The following is a 19,233-nucleotide window of genomic DNA, read 5'->3' on the forward strand; positions in this document are numbered from 1 at the left end:
TTGAATTGTTTGTGCAGCAGCGTCAAACAAAGGCAATACTTACTCATGATAACTCAACTCAAAAGGTGCAAAGTGGGTTATGAAGTTGGCTGAATAGCTATGTAAACAATGCAGTGTTTGTACAATCCAAGCTGTTTTACAGCCAACATGAGCTACAACTCCTCAAGATCTAAGCCAAATTCCTTCGTCCTTCCACCTGCTGATCCCACCTTGTTCAATTAATGCTTTCTCACTCTTTTCCAAATATCACCAGAAAGCCTGTTTTTACAGCCTATTTGTAACCAAGGGCTTCACTGGTATTTGGGCTTCCCTTCTGAGGCACAGTTAAAATCCTTCCAGATGCTCACAGACACAAACACTAAAGAAAGAGCATGGATGCACCTACACAGAAATATATTGGCAATCATCCAACATAATATTTTGTTTTCTGCAGTGACAAAGCCAAACTGAACATTATTACACATTGTTTTGATCAAACGAGGACGGATTAGGCAGAGTTTGATTTCCTTGGTTGAACGTTTGCATCACTTTTTTACCCATCGAGCACAAGCAAAAGGTAGAATTCCAAGATACTGATTAATGGTAAGTAGCAAAGGATGATGGTAAACCAGAGGAGCTTAGCAAAACAATAGAATGGGGTCTTATCCTGCTCTTCATGCTGGAGATGAAAAAAAATAATGTTAAGTTGTACATAGACTTCACATATTCACCACCTAGCAATGCAGTAATTAACACCTCCGTCAGTGAGAATATAATGTGGGCTTGGGATCCTTTCTGTGGGGAGTTTGCACCTTCTCCCTGTAGGTTTTCTCTGTGTTAAAAAACATAAAAACAGAGGCAAGTAAACTGGCCGGATGTGACAATTTCAGTAGTTAAGACTGTCCATCTGTTTTTGCCCTGTGATGGAGAACTGTCTGGGTTGTGCCTCGTCTTCGACCATTGTCAGCAGGGATCAAACCGTTAACCTTGGTATTGACAGAAGATTGGCTGTAGCACATGAGCAGCAGCTGCCCCAAAGTAAACTTCAGCGACATTTAGATATTTCACTTTCATCTTTGGCATTTATTCAACGCAAATATATGTCATTCATTGGCCTACAAATAAAATGATATTCAAACAAGCTAAAAGAGACTGATAATATTTGCTAGTGGGTGTGCCCGGCTCTAAAGCCACTTGAGGGCAGGCTGACGGGAAATTGGGGAGTTTGAAGCTGGACTGGTGAGCCGTTGCTCACACTTCTTCCCTCCTCTGTCAGCTTTTTGAAACACAGCCACTGGATGGGCCAACTCTGATAGCTAATGTCAACACTGGACCTCGGAGAGTCATTAGGGATAATGTGGCGCTGCTGAGTGCCTGGGCTCCAGCTCCATAAAAACAGGTGGTCCCAGGGCCGCCCCCTCCCTTCTCTTCCTCTCACCTCCTCCACTTAGCATACCTCATGGCTCGCTCTCATCCCTCATATCCCTTTCCCCAGCTCCCCCTCTGCCGCTCTGTCTGCACACACGGGAAAGGTTATTTGCACAATTGGTGGTGATTAGCTCTTGATTTGGTTCGCTCTTTTCCTGTGATCAGGTCAGTGTTTGGATGCAAAAACCAGTGTGGCCGAGTACACAGCTGCGTCTCGGCCACGACTGAAATTAGGTGAGGAGAACCAGGAGGAGAACGGGGGCAGGGGAGGGAACAGATGAGACAGAGGCACAATTGAGAAGGAAGAAAACAAGGAACAAGGAGTTCGAGAGTTAGAAACCTCTCAAGTCTTTTGCTTTCTTGGCAGTCTGAGTTCTAGATTTGAGCTGCTGGCAGAGAAAATGTGAAGTGCTTTGTTCCTGTTATTCCAGGTGTTATTCCAGGTATTTTCAGACCCTCATAAAGAAAAGGAAATTCAGTCTTTAATTCAACAACCTGCTTCCACTCTCTCTATTCATCTCCTGGGATGGGAATTGCGAGAAAGAAAAATGCGGGTGCTGCTTAATATCTGTCTGGTGGAAAGGGTTATGAAGTCTGCTTCACCCCAGAAGTGATTTGGGGCTGTGTTGGCTTCGCGGACTGCGTTGGATGTGCTGGCGGCCCCACTCGGCTGGTGTTGGGCTTAATGCTGGCCCAGCGCCTCAACATGGCAGGGTAGGCCAAAGAATTTTTCTCACAGTCACGGCCGTCCTAGCCATTGCGCCATTTCTCCATCCCATCATCCATCCATCCACTCATAAAGCCAGGCGAGTAGGAAGGCCTCCCACAGTCTGGGTGTTCAGCCAACAAATCCCCACTCCACTCCTTTGGCCTCTTCTCCACACCCATACATCAGGCTGACGGCTGCAGAGAACTCGACATCCAGCCGGCTGAATAAAACCGAGATTAAGCACCCACCCGAATCCATTTAATTACTCATTCAACAGCTCTCAGCAAGTTACCTCAACCACTGTGAGAACTTTGGTCGTCGTCCGTGTTTATTTTTGCTCTCAGGGATCACAAAGAGGTTGACAGGGGTGGTTCAACACCAAGACATCTCGGTTCTGGTCATTCAAATAGATGTTGACTCAGTTTCTGTTTCTAGCATCTAATATGTTTAGTATTTGTAATTTAAAGCTTGGCTAAAAGTTTGCATAAGGCTCGAGGTGTAAGCCAGCTGACCTGGCCAGCAGGATCACATGGAATCCTGTCGATCCGTATCTACAGATCCATTAATGAAAATATTCAGCAAATGACTATTGGTGTTACAAACTAATATAATAAAAAAAAGGCCTTTGTGGAATACTGAATGGTTAGTACAAAAGCTTTATGTTGTAGATCTAAATGGCCAATCCCTTAGTTTTCATATGAAGGTTGCCAGTGCTTTTAAATGCACAAAACTACATATTTTATTTCTAACAATAAAATCTGTACTGTTACAATAGAATGTGAAGCACAGATTCAAGTATGAAACAATTTGTGAAAAAGAAAAACATTTTAAGTTTAAAAACGGTCATGGAAGACATCTCATGACTTCAAACATGATGGTGAAACAATGCAGTGTTTCGTAAAAACCAAAATTTGGATGCAAAAGTTGTATTAACTGGCAATTACAGCCATAGAATCATCATCAGATTTTGAAATAAAATCATTTAAAGCTTCACCTTTGAGCTACTGCCTTCTATTGTTCCATTTATTTCTTATATTTGCACTGTGGTTTATTTTTACTGTATTGTCTTGAATAATGTATGAAATTGACTTTTAAAAAGGCAAGTGCCATACTGAAGAACTGGGAGTAGCCTGAAAACACCATGAAGGAATAAGAACTTTTGAACGAGTAAGCTCAAACTTTTGAAAGATTTAATGGCATCCATCGGTGAGTATGTGGACTGCAGTGGATTGGGTATGAGAGGATCTACTAATGTAAACATGAAGGGATCATCATAGGTGAAGAAAAACAATGATTCTGAGCGAGATATTATTATACACTGATGGAGACAATCAAGCATACTTTAATCCACTCTTGCAATGATAGCCCACAAAAATCTGCCCACTGGACCATGAAGCAAGAACTGTGAATATTGGAGGTTTAGGAATCCTTGATAAGGGTTACTGGATCCAAACATGACAGGATCTTGGCAAGAAAAAAAAAAGAAAAAAATCTCCTTCAGTTCACAAGGTCGGGATTACAACCACAGTAGAAGCTTTATATTTTTTTCAGGAATCTCTCAGGCCCGCTCAGTAGCCTCCAATCAGCAGCCATGATATGGCCTCCGGTCAAGAATGCATCAGTTCTGGCGGCAGCGTGTTTGCTTTTGAGATAGTGGTGAACCAGGGCGGCAAAAGCTGCTTGTGTGTGACACAACAATCAAATGTTCAGGAGTCAGCTCCAACCCGTCTCACTGCCAGCACTCACAAGGATCTGCACACACACAAATATACACAGTACCGAGTGTTTTTGCAGCATTACTTGAGGCATGCACTCATTGACCTAATGCAGGTTTTTTTTTAACACTAAGTCTAACCCATTAGTAAGCATAAATTCGGCCAAAAACAACATATAAACCCTAGAAATGTTATATCTGGCAGCATTTAGTCACAACAAGAAAGGTTGGACAGTTAACAGCTTTGTTATGATCACTTGAGGGGACTTTACAGTTACTTTACTAATAACCCCAACCTTAACCTAACCGCAACGCTAATCTGACAACAGCACAAGTCAAGAAAAATGCGACAATTTACATTATTCGGACTTGATTAAGATGACAACAATTTACATTAAACATGTTTTAAGTTCCCCACTACAGTAGAAAACCACACATTCACACACTGACTACAGATACTGATGACAAAGAATATCCAGCTCGCATAGTGAAAACTTCTCCAATCTTTGTTTTTACAATTTTCCTGAAACTACATTGTTGTATTTAGCATGCGTTTATGTTCAACATCAAGTCTCTCTGGGAGAACTGAGGAGAGCCGAGAGCCAGAGGAGGAGGTATTTGGTGAGGGACCAGACATCAGGGAAAAAAAAGAAAAAACCTAAGGGGGACCTAGAGTGCTGCAGACTGCAGAACAATCGCATGACCTTTTCTCGAATGCTGCCACCCGCCTGCCACTGAAACACAGTCTGGCTAATTAAAGTTTCAGTGGCATTGAATTTTCACTGGCACAGCACACCTCGGGCAACCTTGGGGGCTCTTAGGCAGGCGATACACACAGAGGCAAAGATGGGAGATGTAAGGAAAGAGGGAGAGAGGAGCTGAGGAGACAGCTGAACAGGAGGGCAGCCACTAGAGGACAGTACGCTAGATCCAAGGGGAAAAAAAAAAAAACATGCGGCAAAGTCAGAAGCTTTCCATAACATGCTGGGGAAAAGCCATATATTAGAATGCAAATCTAAATTCACAAACATCTGCACTTCCAGAGTACTTTACATAAGCTCTGACATGGTTTGCTCTTAGAAATTGTTATGCTCAAAATATTCAAGATCATATGGAATTAGAAATGAAATTGAAACTGTCCAACTCTGTAGCACTGGGTGAATGTAAGAGCTAAGCGGTAGATATCCAATGTCAAAATGCTGAGTGCTTTTCCAAATCTTATCAGACCGCCTCTCAGCCTAATGGAATCTTGATGGGTCAGTTTCAAGAATAAATGCATGACTTATGACATGGCTACCGGGAGCATTACCAAATACGCTGGACAGCATGTTCCCGTCTCCAAAGGATCATTGAATAATTGGCCACGTTTGACCAGGACATTTCTGGAAATGTGGCCAAGGAAAGGTTATGCAAGCAGACAGACTCGCTCATGGCCTGCATTTCACAATCTGCTGGCCTTGTCTCCATTAATGATCTTGACCCCCTTTTCAGCATTTTAGAAGTGAAAAGGGCCTAATGAAGCTGAACAAAGCTGCTTGTGTGTGTGTGTGTGTGTGTGTGTGTGTGTGTGTGTGTGTGTGTGTGTGCGTGTGTGTGTGTGTGTGAGAGAGCGAGAGAGAGCGAGAGAGAGACACTGAGTAAAGGAAAGCCTGTGTGACTGTGTGTTACAGCTTGATGAGGTCTTGGTCTGTGATTCCTGGGGGAGGTGGTCCAATCTAGGCTTTATTAGGCCTTATTGAGCTGTGTGTGTGTGTGTGTGTGTGTGTGTGTGTGTGTGTGTGTGTGTGTGTGTGTGTGTGTGTGTGTGTGTGTGTGTGTGTGTGTGTGTGTGTGCGTGTGTCTATCAAGAATATTTGGCAGAGTTCTATGACTACCTGTGTGTGTGTGTGTGTGTGTGTGTGTGTGTGTGTGTGTGTGTGTGTGTGTGTGTGTGTGTGTGTGTGTGTGTGTGTGTGTGTGTGTGTGTGTGTGTGTGTGAGCAGTAAGTGGCCCTTAAACCCCCTGAAGCAGCTGCTTGAGGTGTGCAGGACATTGTGCACAGACCTTTGATTCTAGCCTATAATTTTCTTCTTAGAGGTGAACTTTTTAATTTATTAGCATCATTTGACGACACAACTGTGAGTCTCAGCAGAAGACCCATTTGAAGAAACAAAACACTGGTGTAATAGACACAGAGGAGTATCTCCTGCACATGACACGTTTGTAGCCAGCTGTTTGCCTTGTAAATGTCACTTTTATTATTATTATTCTTTTTGCCACAAATACAGAAAGAAGCAGAAGGTTTTCTCCGAAGTCTCTTTAATAAACATCTATTTGGAAATTGTATTTTATTTTTTTGGCTTAACAATAGATTTGGCTGTTAGCTTCATGGTTGGATGTCCATGAGCTGAGGACACTATTAACACACCACATAAAATTCCTTGTGTCTGTGGTCTGTCAGCTTTTCATTCATTTATTGATTCAAATATAATAAATAATGTTTGACAGATTTTAAACCATGACAACTTTTCTTTCTCCGTGATCAGATTGTTTACAACATATCAGGGAAAAAAGACCCTTTTACACATGAGAATAGCATTTATGTTGATATGTGAATGTATTCAGGTTATGCTAATAATTAAAGAATCTATATCATGTATGAGGTATCTCCAGTGTCCACATGTGAACATATTTTTGGAATGGACTCGCGTCAGAACGGCATCTTTATGTGGTTAAGTCAATTTTTTCAGTTTATACACTGTACACAACTACAACCACGGTACACAGGTGCTTATTGGGATATATAAAACCCGGGTAGTGCACCGTAACACTGAGCACATGGATACACAGACCAAACCTCTAAAACTCCACTGTTTTCTGTTCAGACAATGTCTGACAAGGACTTTGGCAGGATGATTTTCAGGACCTTTGTTTTCATTTGTGGTCAAAATGTGTCTCTGATTTGCCCAATCAGATCAGAACGAAAGTGAAGTGTTTAGGATGTAATTCCCATCTGTACTTTGAAGTCCAGAAATATCGGGTCCCTGAAGAATACGCTGCAATGGCATCTTGTAATGGGGTCTCAGTATAGACTCATAGGATTAGACTTGTGCTCCTTACAAACATATATAATAAGATGTATAGTGCAGATTTTAAACCTTGTAAATACACGAGACCTGTCTGAGGATATGTGTAAGCTCCTTTCCCACCCCTTTTAATCAAGATAACAATTGAGAAGAAGACACTGTAATTATCAATTATTTCATCAAAACACACATCTTAGTACAGTACCTGTTGTCAGTAAAATAGAAAACAATAAAACTGATCAAATAAACTATCAGTGTGATATTTAGAACTGTTGCAACCTACTCTATATGTAAAACTCACCATATCCTTCAGATTGAAAGCATCCACCCTGAACAAGAGGGATTATGCTTTTTATTGCCTATGGATGCCAACAGCTGTTGCCAATTATGTCATATAATGCAAAAGACATTTGGAAGTATTACATCTAACCAAAAATGACTACTTGGCAGGAGTCAAAGCATGTGGTTGGAGCTCTGTGAGAATGAAGCTCTGCCATAGAGGGCGGACAGCTGACAGTGAGTGAAGCTTGATCATTTGTCATTTAACCTGATAACAATCTGCTCATTTGAATCTGCATTGCTGCAGCAGGAAGACACACAACAGGACCAGAAACAGTTGTACACTATTTACTGCTATATACAATAGGGACGTGGCCAGGAGCGCCACAAATATGCAATTTGAAATAAATCTGATTTGTGTTGTTGGTTGGAGTGACAGTGTAACCTCGTGCGTGTAGCCGTGATGTTTGCAGTACTCACGGTTGGCAGAGTTTGATGAGGTCCTGGTCGGTGGTCCCAGGTGGCAGACCTCGAATATACAGGTTGGTCTTACTCAGCTGCTCCGCCCCTCCCTGGTTGCAACTGTTGGTGCTGGGGCTGGGAGGAGCCATGGGATGAGGGGGTGGAGCATAGGGCTGCTGGGAAAATAAAGAAAAGAGAGAGAGGAACAATGTCACACAATGATTAATAATGAGCTTTGGTCTAAAACGTGGGAGAATAAATGAAGGAGCTGTGACACTGTGAGGACACACACGGAAATAGTTTCAAGTCAGGAGTAGAAGATGATTCTTCTCTGTCTTTATAAAGAAAGAAACAGCCGAATCTACGAGGTCAATGCCACTGCAATAATGAGACGAGACATTTTAGGGAAGCTGAGAAATGGCGAGGACGTTACAGCAGCGTTGTTAAGAGCAAAATCTCGAACTCAGTCTCAAGTGATGGAAATAAACTGCAGGTGAGATTTGTTCAGAGAGAAAAATGAAGGTCCCTACAATTAAAGAAAGTGAAAAAAGCTCTTCAGTCTCAATGTGGTTTTGTTTCATCTGTGGGTGGCACTTTTTTTAAACATGTACTAATCCACTAATACCCAATTTGATTATACTGTGAAACTATTTACACCTTCACGGGTGTGAAAACCCGACACAATAATCCACGCGTGGATATTTTATAAACATCCCAATATGAACGTGGGTTTACTTTCCAGCGCATTCTGGATATCCTGAATTGTATTCAAAACATATAAGAAACATGATTCCCCTTTTATTTCTCCCCCCTCTGTGCTTTTCCATCCTCTGCCCTCCTTATGTGCTTGTTGTGCTGTTATCGTAGATTTATGGTATAGGAGTCAGGGCCCCCTGCTCACCGCCCATTTATATCTCTATTGCAGGGACACTGAACATAGTCAGAGAGAGAGAGAGAGAGAGAGAGAGAGAGAGAGAGAGAGAGAGAGAGAGAGAGAGAGAGAGAGAGAGAGAGAGAGAGAGAGAGAGGGCCCTGTGGGCATGAGCAGGAAGATGGAGGGATAGAAGGAGACAAAAAAAAGGAGTGACACAGGAGGGGAGTGAAAAAGAAGGTGAGAGAGAGAGAAAAGAAGGAGAGACAGTGAACAGTGCAATAAAGTAAGGGAGTGATGGATGAAACAGAGGGGAGAAAAATGGCCAGGGAGCGAGCAGGACATGACTAAATACCACCAGCAGCTCCAGTTAACCACGTTAACCCTTATTCTCCCCTGAGAGAACCTCAAGACCTCATACCACGCTGTAAACACACACACACACACACACACACACACACACACACACACACACACACACACACACACACACACACACACACACACACACACACACACACACACACACACACACACACACACACACACACACACACACACACACACACACACACACACCATTAGCCCCCAATCTGCCCCACACGTTAGCAGCGACCGCCGGAGCATGGCTGATTTGATGCGCTATTTTAAGCGTGTGTGCCATGCCAGCGTGTCGCCTCCCACTCCTCAGACAAAGAGCCGGGGTCCCTGGAGCGTGAAGAGGGAGCCACGTCCATCAATGGGCGGCCAATTACCACGCTGAGCTAAGTGGAACTGATGGGCAGCCACTCACTGAGCCGGATTTGCCACACTGTACACATGTCTGCAGCCGCACACTCGCAGCAAAACACGTGACGACACGGAAACACCTTTCTCCCACACGGAAGCCAAAACTGAAGCCGAGAGTCGTCTGAAGTGAGAGCGAGGCACCGGGGGCAACTCCGACCGAGGAGGCAGATCATTTGAGACAAGTCAAGTCCACAAGAGGAAAGTCAAAGTCAAGTGCACAAGAGGAAAGAGAAACAAACAAATGGTCTTCGAAGGAATGGCTGAATTAGTTCCCGTGTGGGCAGAGTTCTTTCAACGCAAATACTTTGAACCAAATTGATAAAAATTATTAAATTCATGTAGTCTGAACTTAATTCAACAAAATTACACAAATCCTCATTTTTATGGCCTCTTCAATTTTCTTGAATTAATAAAACAGAATTGTTGGAATAATTGAGCTGCCGGTTTTCACTCGAAATATTCATTATACAATACTTATTTATATTTTTTGACTCTATATCAGATCATGTTCACAAAACCCACAATTCAAAAATAATGAGTCAATAAAACCATGTGTGTATTTTTTTAAGAGAAACTAAGTTAGAAATGCATAAAAATTAAGAAGACAAAAGATTATAAATTACAGAGAAAAAAAACAAGGATGTAAAAGGTATGACAATTGTTTATCAGTCTAGAAGTCGCTCGCCTTAGGATGTTGAGGCTGTTAAAAACAAAATATTTTAACGAGAAATTCTGTAAAAAGTCTAACATCAAGTTATCTGTGAGTTTCAGAGTGAATCATGAAGTTTGGGACAACAGACTGAGTTTTCTAAACCAAACTCCTTCAAACTGAAGTTTTCTCAATTGAACTCACCAAAACAGAAAAGGAAATGGAAACAGGGAAAGTTTCCCAGTTTTAGTTTTTTTTTTTTTTTTTTTTTTTTTTAGCTGAAATGTTTTAAGAATAAAAGCAGCTTAAAGTTTGATTTCTGTCAGTTTCTGGGACTCAGACTGCAAACCTCAGAAAATAACCAGGATGTGCAACAAGCTCGTTCAGTGGTGAGCACTCACACTAGGCCAGAACACGTCAATGTAGTTTTCTTTGGGTACTATTATTTTCTCCCACAGTCAAAAAACATGCATCATCACAAACTTATGCACATGGTCCACTTCAATCCTTCCTCTAGGACATACACTCTCTCTCTCTCACACACACACACACACACACACACACACACACACACACACACACACACACACACACACACACACACACACACACACACACACACACACACACACACACACACACACACACACACACACACACACACACACACACACACAGTTTTGATAGCTTTGGTTGCACAGGCAAAAATGAGGACAAAAAATAAATAAATAAATAAACTGAACTCGTCTCCACTCATTCACGTTTCCATGCTGTGGGGGTAGTATAGAAGAAGCTTAATCTCTTGAGTGCTCCGTGGGAGTTATTTTCTCCAACTCAAAGTCAATAGAAAATGCACAGCAGCAGTTCAAACGCCGACTTTGAGGCTTTCACCTCGTGCACCCCCCCCCCCCCCCCCATCCCCTCCCCACGCCTTTTGTTTTATTCCTCCCTCGTCCGTCTTAGCTTAAATTACACATACAGTACTTAACATACTGTGTGACACGTACAAATTCGCCAGCACAAACGGGAGACACTTCACAGAGTTGCTGTCAATGTTGAATGTTAATTGAAAGGCTCTCTCTCTCTCTTTTACAGGATTTTTTTTTTCCCGTTCTCTCTTTGTTTCACCCCTTTAGCGCTACACTTAGCCCCGCTCCTCCTCCTCGAAGTCCTCCTCCCCGGACTCAAAGCTTGGCTTGCATCCTGGTCTTTGGAATTCATGTGTCCCGCCCTATTGATTTGCTTTCATTTTTTAAGGTCAAAAGCTGAAATCTTACACAATGAGGCATGGAGGGTCAAAACCAGCCCATTACTTACAGTGTCGGGTGCAGAGGGAGAGAGAGAGAGAGAGAGAGAGAGAGAGAGAGAGAGAAGTTATCCAAGGGGCAAGGAAAAGGCAGAACATGTCCCCTGGGATGAAGAATGGTCTGGGTGCTAAAAGTCTCACAGGAACGGTGGTCTGGTAAGTGGATTGTGGGAGGGGGGGTGGGGGGTGGGGGGGTGTTCAGATACTTGTATACGGCTAGATATGACTGGCAAAATGTATCAGAGGACATGAAATTGTAAACAGGATAAAATAAATCACTAAATTACCTTTTCTTATGGAAATACACTCCATTCACTAACTTTTGTGATGTGTACTGTAAAGTGTGGACCAGGGGTGTCTAGTATGTCGATCACGGACATCAAAAATGACAACTTCAGAATTGGCTGTGCGATCTTCTGGTTTCTACGGCAACTGCTGAGTTAACAGTTGACCATACCCTGTGAGCTGCTAGTAACAGCAGACGAGTGTTCCTCATAGAGGCCATCTGATTTATTCCAACTCGTGAATTGAGTTGATGGTTAATGGAGTCCAGGTTGAGTACACATGGCATGCAAAAAAAAAAAAAAAAAAAAGCACAGTTATGGAGGCTGTGGATTTTGAAATAAGCAAATCTGCCTATTCACTTTTGTAATTTCATGTAATTTAATGCAAGTCCAAAAATGTTGAGCCTCCTTTAAAAATATATTTTAAAACACACACACACGATCACAATTTAGTAAATATATACGGAACTGGTTGTTGCAGATGTACATAAGCGCAGATGCATTTTCAGCGAAAACCATTTTTGATTTCAAACCCACTCTTTTTAGTTTTATTTCGTCACAACAACTTTCCAAACACTTCCAAGCGTTCTGTTTATCCTCAGCCAGTTAGATCTCAAAAACATACAGTATAATAAAACCTGACCTGATGTCTTGTAAGGCTGAGGACTGAAAACTGGGTATTTTATCAGGGGGGGGGGGGCAGAGGAACTCAAGATTTTGAGGAAGCAGGGGAGAGAAAAAAAAAGAGAAAAAAACAGATGGAAAGACTTAAAGAGAGACGTAGAAAAGTGTGGTTATGACACTTCAAAAAACCTCCAGGTGGTAAATGAGAAAAACCTCCATTCTCCCTCCTCCCTACCCAGCTGTGACATGCTGCTACAGAGGCTTACTGGGGATTTCAATTTGCCGCACTGTATTTTAGACAGGCAAAATGGTTTACACAGGCCCAATTTACAGAGCCAGCCGAGCAGGGGGGTTCACAGCCTCTGTGACATGCCAGGGAATGTTTATGAGTGTATTAAGTGAGGATGATAAATCTAGCGTGCGATACATAGGCTGTATATACGCACACCCACCGAGGACGACACTCAATTTTTCAACAGTCCTTATCGGGCACTCTGAGAGCAAAATATCCAGTAATTAGCCTCAATCTAGCGTGTGCATTTCAAAATACGGCCACATGTGTTCTAAAATAGTACTTGCTCTGGACGGGCTTTTTTCTTTAAGAACAGGACTTCTGCGAACACGTCCAAAACCGATCGACGTTATCTGTGTTATTTTGGTCAAATTAAAAGGTAGGCTCAGCGTTCTGAAATTACTCATACAGAGACTGAAATCATTACTCCACTAATGGGCGATTATTAAACAAAAAGCTATTTTAGATTGAGCACTTTACGTGTGTATGATGATAATCATCATCTCTTGGCTGCTTTCCGGGCTCTTCACAGTGGATCATGATACACATGTTTTTATGCTTGACGTAACCCTCAGTAGGATTCAAACCTTTAGACCCCAGCTGCCTCAGGTGCTTCAATTTTACTCACAGTTATGAAGTTATACAGTTTGTCATGTGATTTGTGGGGAATTATAACCTTGAGATATTGTCTCCCAATATCTGACCATATCTCAAACTTCAAAACATTTTGAAAGAAGAACATGTGTTGAAAGCTCAGTCTTCAACCATTTTTGATGAGTTCTTACTCATCATTGCTGCTGTTTGCCGTTCTACTGGTTATTGATTGTTCCCTACAAAATAATCAAATTCACAAGTGGGAGAAATAGTTTTCAAGATCAATTAAAGAGCATATCAGTCTGACAAACGTAAAGATGATGATGAATGGTTTTGTACAGTGAGGACTATAGAAGGAACACTTTTTGAAGAAACTAAACTATGATTCCCATATAACATTTTATCTCATTAAGTGTGTTTGGGACCTCCTCCAGCAAAGCTAAATGTCCCCGTGTTGAATGTAAGTTTTCATAAGACAACATCTCTCTGGTAGAAAAAGTGATTGTATGCTTTGTGACAGAGAACAGAGAGGAAGGCTGGTGTAGCAGTAATTGGAATGAAAGCAGGGCTGTGGCATCCCTTCCTTCCTCCCTGCACTCTGTAGGGCAGGGCTGTGACTGGGGGTGTGTGCGTGTGTGTGTGTGGGGGGGCAGCGGTGGTGGTGCACCAGCGTGGTAATTGGCCCTGATTTATAGGAGGCCAGGGCAGCCAGCGAGAGCTAGCTCAACACTGGCAGTAGGCCAGACAAGGCCACGCTGTCAATATCAGTAAACCAGCCTAACCCAGCACAAACACCCCCACCCGCCCCAACACCCCCGACACCACTATTCCAGATCAGCTGTCACCATGCAGGAGGGTGCACATGTGCGTATGCTCCGATGTGAATGTGTAGTTCCTGTCACGCGTGTCTGTGTTTGTGTATTACTCCTCAGTTCGTCACCCGAGTCTCTCACACACACACACACACACACACACACACACACACACACACACACACACACACACACACACACACACACACACACACACACACACACACACACACACACACACACACACACACACACACACACACACACACACACACACACACACACACACACACACGAAGAGCTGCCACAAAAATGACAAGCAGTCTTCTTAAATTGAAGAAAAAGCCCCTCAGCTCATTCTCCATTAATTCATGCTGGCAAAGTCTCTGCAAAGACTCTTAAAGACAAGCATAGTCCCAGAGGCATCCCTTCCAAACTGCCAGAACTAACAGCTAGCTCGGCGGTCGGCTGCATTCGCAGCAGCCTCTGAGCGCGAGAGGAACACAAATCCCCCATCCATCCTGGATAGCTGCTTCCAAACCTTTAGCCCTTAAACATGTGTTTTGAGAGCCGCAGCTGCATCTCAATGCTCTGAGAAAAGGGAGAGACATTGGGAGACAGACGGGAAGAGAGCCTATTGCCTCTCGTCTCCATGCTTCGCTCTGTCTCTTTCTCTCTTTGTCTATGCCTTCCGGTAAACCCATAGCCAGAGGAGTGAATAGCAAATCATCCCCAATTCACCTGGGACTGCAACGCTTCTGATTCTATTGCCAAATGTATCCTAATAGGGAAGACTCGGAGCGCTCTGTATTCAGGGGGATGGAGAGGGAAGGATTGGAGAGAAGATACTAGAGCAGGAAGCAGATAAAGGAGGCTTGGCCTGTAGTAACAGGTATGAGTGAGTTAAAGCTAAAGAGGACAGTCAAATCACAGGGAGGAAGCATGAGGAACGGAAGAAGAAACAAATTAGAAAAATATTCAGTTTCTTCCTGGGTTGCGAGTTAGAAAATGCTCTTGTGCTCGATGATGGAGGGGATGCATTTTAAATATCTTGAAAAATATACAACTTGTTGTACAACAGGCTGCAAAGGGGATTTTCTCTATTTCAACTACTCTTTTGTTTTTCCCTTAAATATGAACTTCTTTCTTATTCCTCAACGCAGGACGCCTGACTCATTTGTCTCAGCTGTAAACTCACAGAGAGAAAGAATTCTGTTAGACAGTGAAAGTACCAAAGGACCAGACAATATATGAATTGAACAGACATACTTACTATTACAGCTCGCTTTATGATTAGGATTATTATCTTGACTGGAAACATAACTGCACTGACAGCACAAAGATAACAATAAAATTAAACTGCCGCATAATAGAAGATGTTTGTTTTCTTTTCATTTATTTGCACTCATTTCTATGAGTTTAATTGCTACTCAAAGGCAGAGAAGTACTTCAGAATCAATAATTGGTCACGAATCACCAGAGTTTAGAAGATTAAATATAAATATGTGTGTGGAGTAACAATGCAGGTAATAGGACCTAGAAAAAAAATATAAGGCTTTTAATATTCTAAAACAAAAGAGAAACGTGATCAAGAAGATATGGGGTATCAAATGCATTATATCATTATGTCTCTAAGCTTTAAGATAATAATTCAAAATGACAGCAAAATAGGCTCCTAAATGCCACGCGTTCACAAACTGTCAAGACGGTCCTCTTATTTACTCCTAATGATCATTTACTGGCAATCTGTGATTGAAGGGTTCCGGCTAGATCTAATTAAGTTGTATATATTGACCAAAAGACAGTGGACTGAACTGCTTGTGGCACAGCTGACGGGGTGAAGTTTGGTGGTAACGTGAGGGAGACAAGGTTGACATGGTTAGGTCACGCATGTAGGAGAGATGATAGTTAAGAGGAGAAGAGGATGGAGCTGTCAGCTGACAGCAGGAGAGGGAGGCCATTGAGGAGATTCATGGCTGCAGTGAGGGAGGACATGCAGCAGACGGAGGGTATCGCAAGAAAATCATTTGTGGCAACCCTTAACCTGGAAAACACAGCAAAAAATGTCCCATTAACAGCCTGATACTATATATTCCCACATATCTTTAATATATGATTGTTAGATTGGATGAAACAAGCTTTGATTCTGAATTCTGCCTGAACAGACTACATATTCAAAAGGCATATATTTTTAAGCTTTTAAGAATTATTAAAATGTGTACATGGATTGGCAATAGCGCCATGTGAGGAATCTGCCTGAAGGCACAAAACACAGCAATTATGTCTGAATCCCACAGTCTGCTCCTCATACTGACATTTGATGGCTATAGAAACTGAGATAACATACTCGAAATACAAAAACAAAAATAAATCTCCATGTTTTTTCATCAGTTTCCTTTATCTCATACTTTATTGCTTCATCACACATTGGACGTGCATTTTCCTTTTCAAACCACCACTCAAAATTTCACTTCCTGTTCTCTTTAAACAATTTACTTTTCCTTTTCTTACACGCATCTTGAACCTACTAACTATCTCAATGGGGTCTTTAATTACTTCAGAGTGTTGTTTAGATTCATCAAAGTGAGCGGCATTTGGAGCAAACATGTCTTTCTTTCCCCAAACAGAGATACAACACACAGTACTTTTCCTGAACAGGTCACCAAGCCCACACAAAAATCCAACATGGGGACAGTTTATGCTTTCCATGTTTATACCAGTCCTCCTGGAACCATAAACTCAGTTCTCTGTGGACATTAACATCAGCAGGTGTTTAGGTGACATAACCGGGGCTAAAGTGTGTTTGTAGAGTGCAACTATGACGTTTTGGCGTGCGTAGCGGCTGCTTCAGCAGAGGTGGATCGGTAAAAAGAAAGCCGAGAGCGGATGGACGGACGAAGGAACCGTGGGCAGAGCCGAAGTAAAACTTGAAGGACATAAATATTTGGCCTTATTTGTCATTGTGGGGCCAGCTGGGCCTGTTTGTGGGAGTGGAGACAGCAGGATGGTTGGAGTGGGAGGAGAGAGACGATCATTTAGAGACGGGCCAGCTGAGGGGAGGACAAAGGAGATGGAGAATGATATCGACTTTGGTCACTATGTTAAGCCACTACCGTATGTCAGTACTCACAGCTTCAAGGCAGAACCATTGAGGCCACCATCAACATTCAAAGTAATCTACAACTTACAGTTCAAAAAGAACAACAACGCTTACACAATCCGGAGCCAAGGATGTCCTAATTCCATTTTTTAGACCAACAATCCCCAAAATTCCAAAAATGGAATCACAGTTGAGTAAATTTATGAGCAGACTAAACAAATAAGGAGAGATCCTTTGAGCGACGGGTAGTAGTCGGCTTTTGAACCATCTATTGTATTGCATGATGAGAATGAAAATACAAGGCATCACAGTCATGTAATGTTTGGAAATCTTGGCTCGAGGAGAGAACATTCCTGCTTCCAGTTCGGGCTTGGGGGCCTGTCTCTGTGGAGTTCGCATGTTCTCCCTCTGCGCACGTAGTTTTTCTCTCAAGTACTCAGATTTTGAAGCACAGTTAGAAAAACATGAATCTGAAGTTAATTAGTGACTGTAAAGTGGCCGGCGTTATAACTGACAACCGATCCAGAGTGTAGCCTGCCTAAGGCTATCTTCATCTGGGACTGGCTCCAGCCCTTCGTGACCTTCAGCTGGATAAAGCTGTATGGATGGATGGATGGAGAAAGAAAAAATCCAACACAGATGAACTATTTCTTCCTTCACTAAATAAAGAATGAGACATGTGAGAATCACTGTGACCTTGAATATGATTTTTTTGGGGTATGTCCAAGAGATAAAAGCTTGTAAAAACACCAATGACAATAATCTTTTGAATACATTTACTACAGCACACAGCATCTTTGTGAAACATCTGCCACTTCTGCTGCACATTATAAATCAAAGAGAAACTTAATATGCTTAAAATGTGATTTTCCTAGTTGTCATATAGAAAACACCAGTGCAATGTAATGTGAACTGAACAACATTTTTTTTGTTCTCCTGCAGTGCGGAGAAGGGGAACTACACCACAAAGTGTGAACAGCCTTTGAGGTAATTGTATTCATGATTCTGACACTTTGAGATGTAGTGACACATGAGGCTAACCAAAAAAAAAAAAAATCTTCTTCCGAAATATTTCCATAGCAGGTTGTGTGTTTGAGCACTATTCTGTCGGAATAGGCCTCCCTCACCAAGGATCTAGACTCTATGACTCTTGGCATTAAAGCTCCACTATAAAGACCCCCCCCCTTTTCTAATTGGGCACATTCTTCTGGAGTCAGATACGTTTTTCAGAGGAAATGTAAGCGCAAGCAGAGTACTGTAAACAGCGTGGCGAGGGAGGGGAAGAGTTGCTCTGCTGTCTTAAACTGAGACAAATGTCAAGCAATTCAGTCATGCACATAGGCTGGCATCCTGCCCTGAAATGTCCTCATAGGCTGCATGAGGAGGCTGGGTAACAAACACATCACTGTGAGTTGCTCCGCTTTAAAAATACATCTTAAGACTACTCTCAAACACCAAATCCTTCATGTTGGGAGCAGTTCCAGCTCCACTGGCCTTTGTCCGACGGTCCAAGAAGACCAATTTGTTCACAGGCTGCCATTTCTAAATGGATAAGGAATATCTGAGTGGCTCAACAGCTGATGGCCGCTATTGCTGAGGTGCAGAGAATTCCGGGGGGGGGGGGGGGGGGGGGGCGACTGATTGATAGAGAATAAGCTTGACCATTTGTTACACTGTTTCTTCAGAGGGACAAATTTAGGTCTCTACGTCCAGAAGGTCAGCTGTGCTCAAATTCATAAATAAGGTCGTAATTGGTGCGGGAGCGGCAAGAAAGGGCTTAAAGGTTTCCTACAGCTCAGCGCATGAGTTACTGCCTGACACTGACCTCACTGTGTGTGCATGCACGCTGCCATATGTTTCGTGCACTATGTAATGTTTGCATAACTGAGCTATGTTAGCATTGCTTTTACGAGTCAGGGCTTTTTCTCCCCCCCTACAGAGACTGGTGCAAGCAGGTAATACAGCAAATACAGCCCAGGAAATCTGGAATAAGTCCACTGGGTAAAGATTGGAAAACAATGCTTCATCATAAGAATGCTGTCATCCAATATATTTCAGTATAGTCATTTCTCAGATTTTTATGATCAAGTATTACAGTACTTTTTGTTTCATATCATAAATCTGATGACTACGCTGCCAATGAAGAATGTGTCTTACTAAATGGGTGGAGAAATTCAATTGAGCTTTGGATTTTTGGAGAGGTATTCCAAAATTAACAGTTTGCTGTCCTTTATGTCTTTGAATAAAAATAGTTCAATTACAATTAACTTGCCCGG

General features: G+C 42.4%; 1 protein-coding gene across 7 annotated transcripts in view; it reads right to left on the reverse strand.

The window, feature by feature from the left end:
- The window catches only part of LOC308122773 (RNA-binding motif, single-stranded-interacting protein 3), a 291,407-nt gene that overhangs the window by 158,075 nt on the left and 114,099 nt on the right, over positions 1 to 19,233 (reverse strand). For all 7 annotated transcript variants that reach the window (XM_080484833.1, XM_080484834.1, XM_080484835.1 and 4 more), the window contains one exon: positions 7,655 to 7,812. In XM_080484833.1, the coding sequence (XP_080340959.1) occupies positions 7,655 to 7,812 (158 nt within the window). The remainder of the gene's footprint in view (positions 1 to 7,654; positions 7,813 to 19,233) is intronic.

This window comes from Lipophrys pholis (assembly GCF_963383615.2).
Source record: "Lipophrys pholis genome assembly, chromosome: 17".
Taxonomy (NCBI): domain Eukaryota; kingdom Metazoa; phylum Chordata; class Actinopteri; order Blenniiformes; family Blenniidae; genus Lipophrys; species Lipophrys pholis.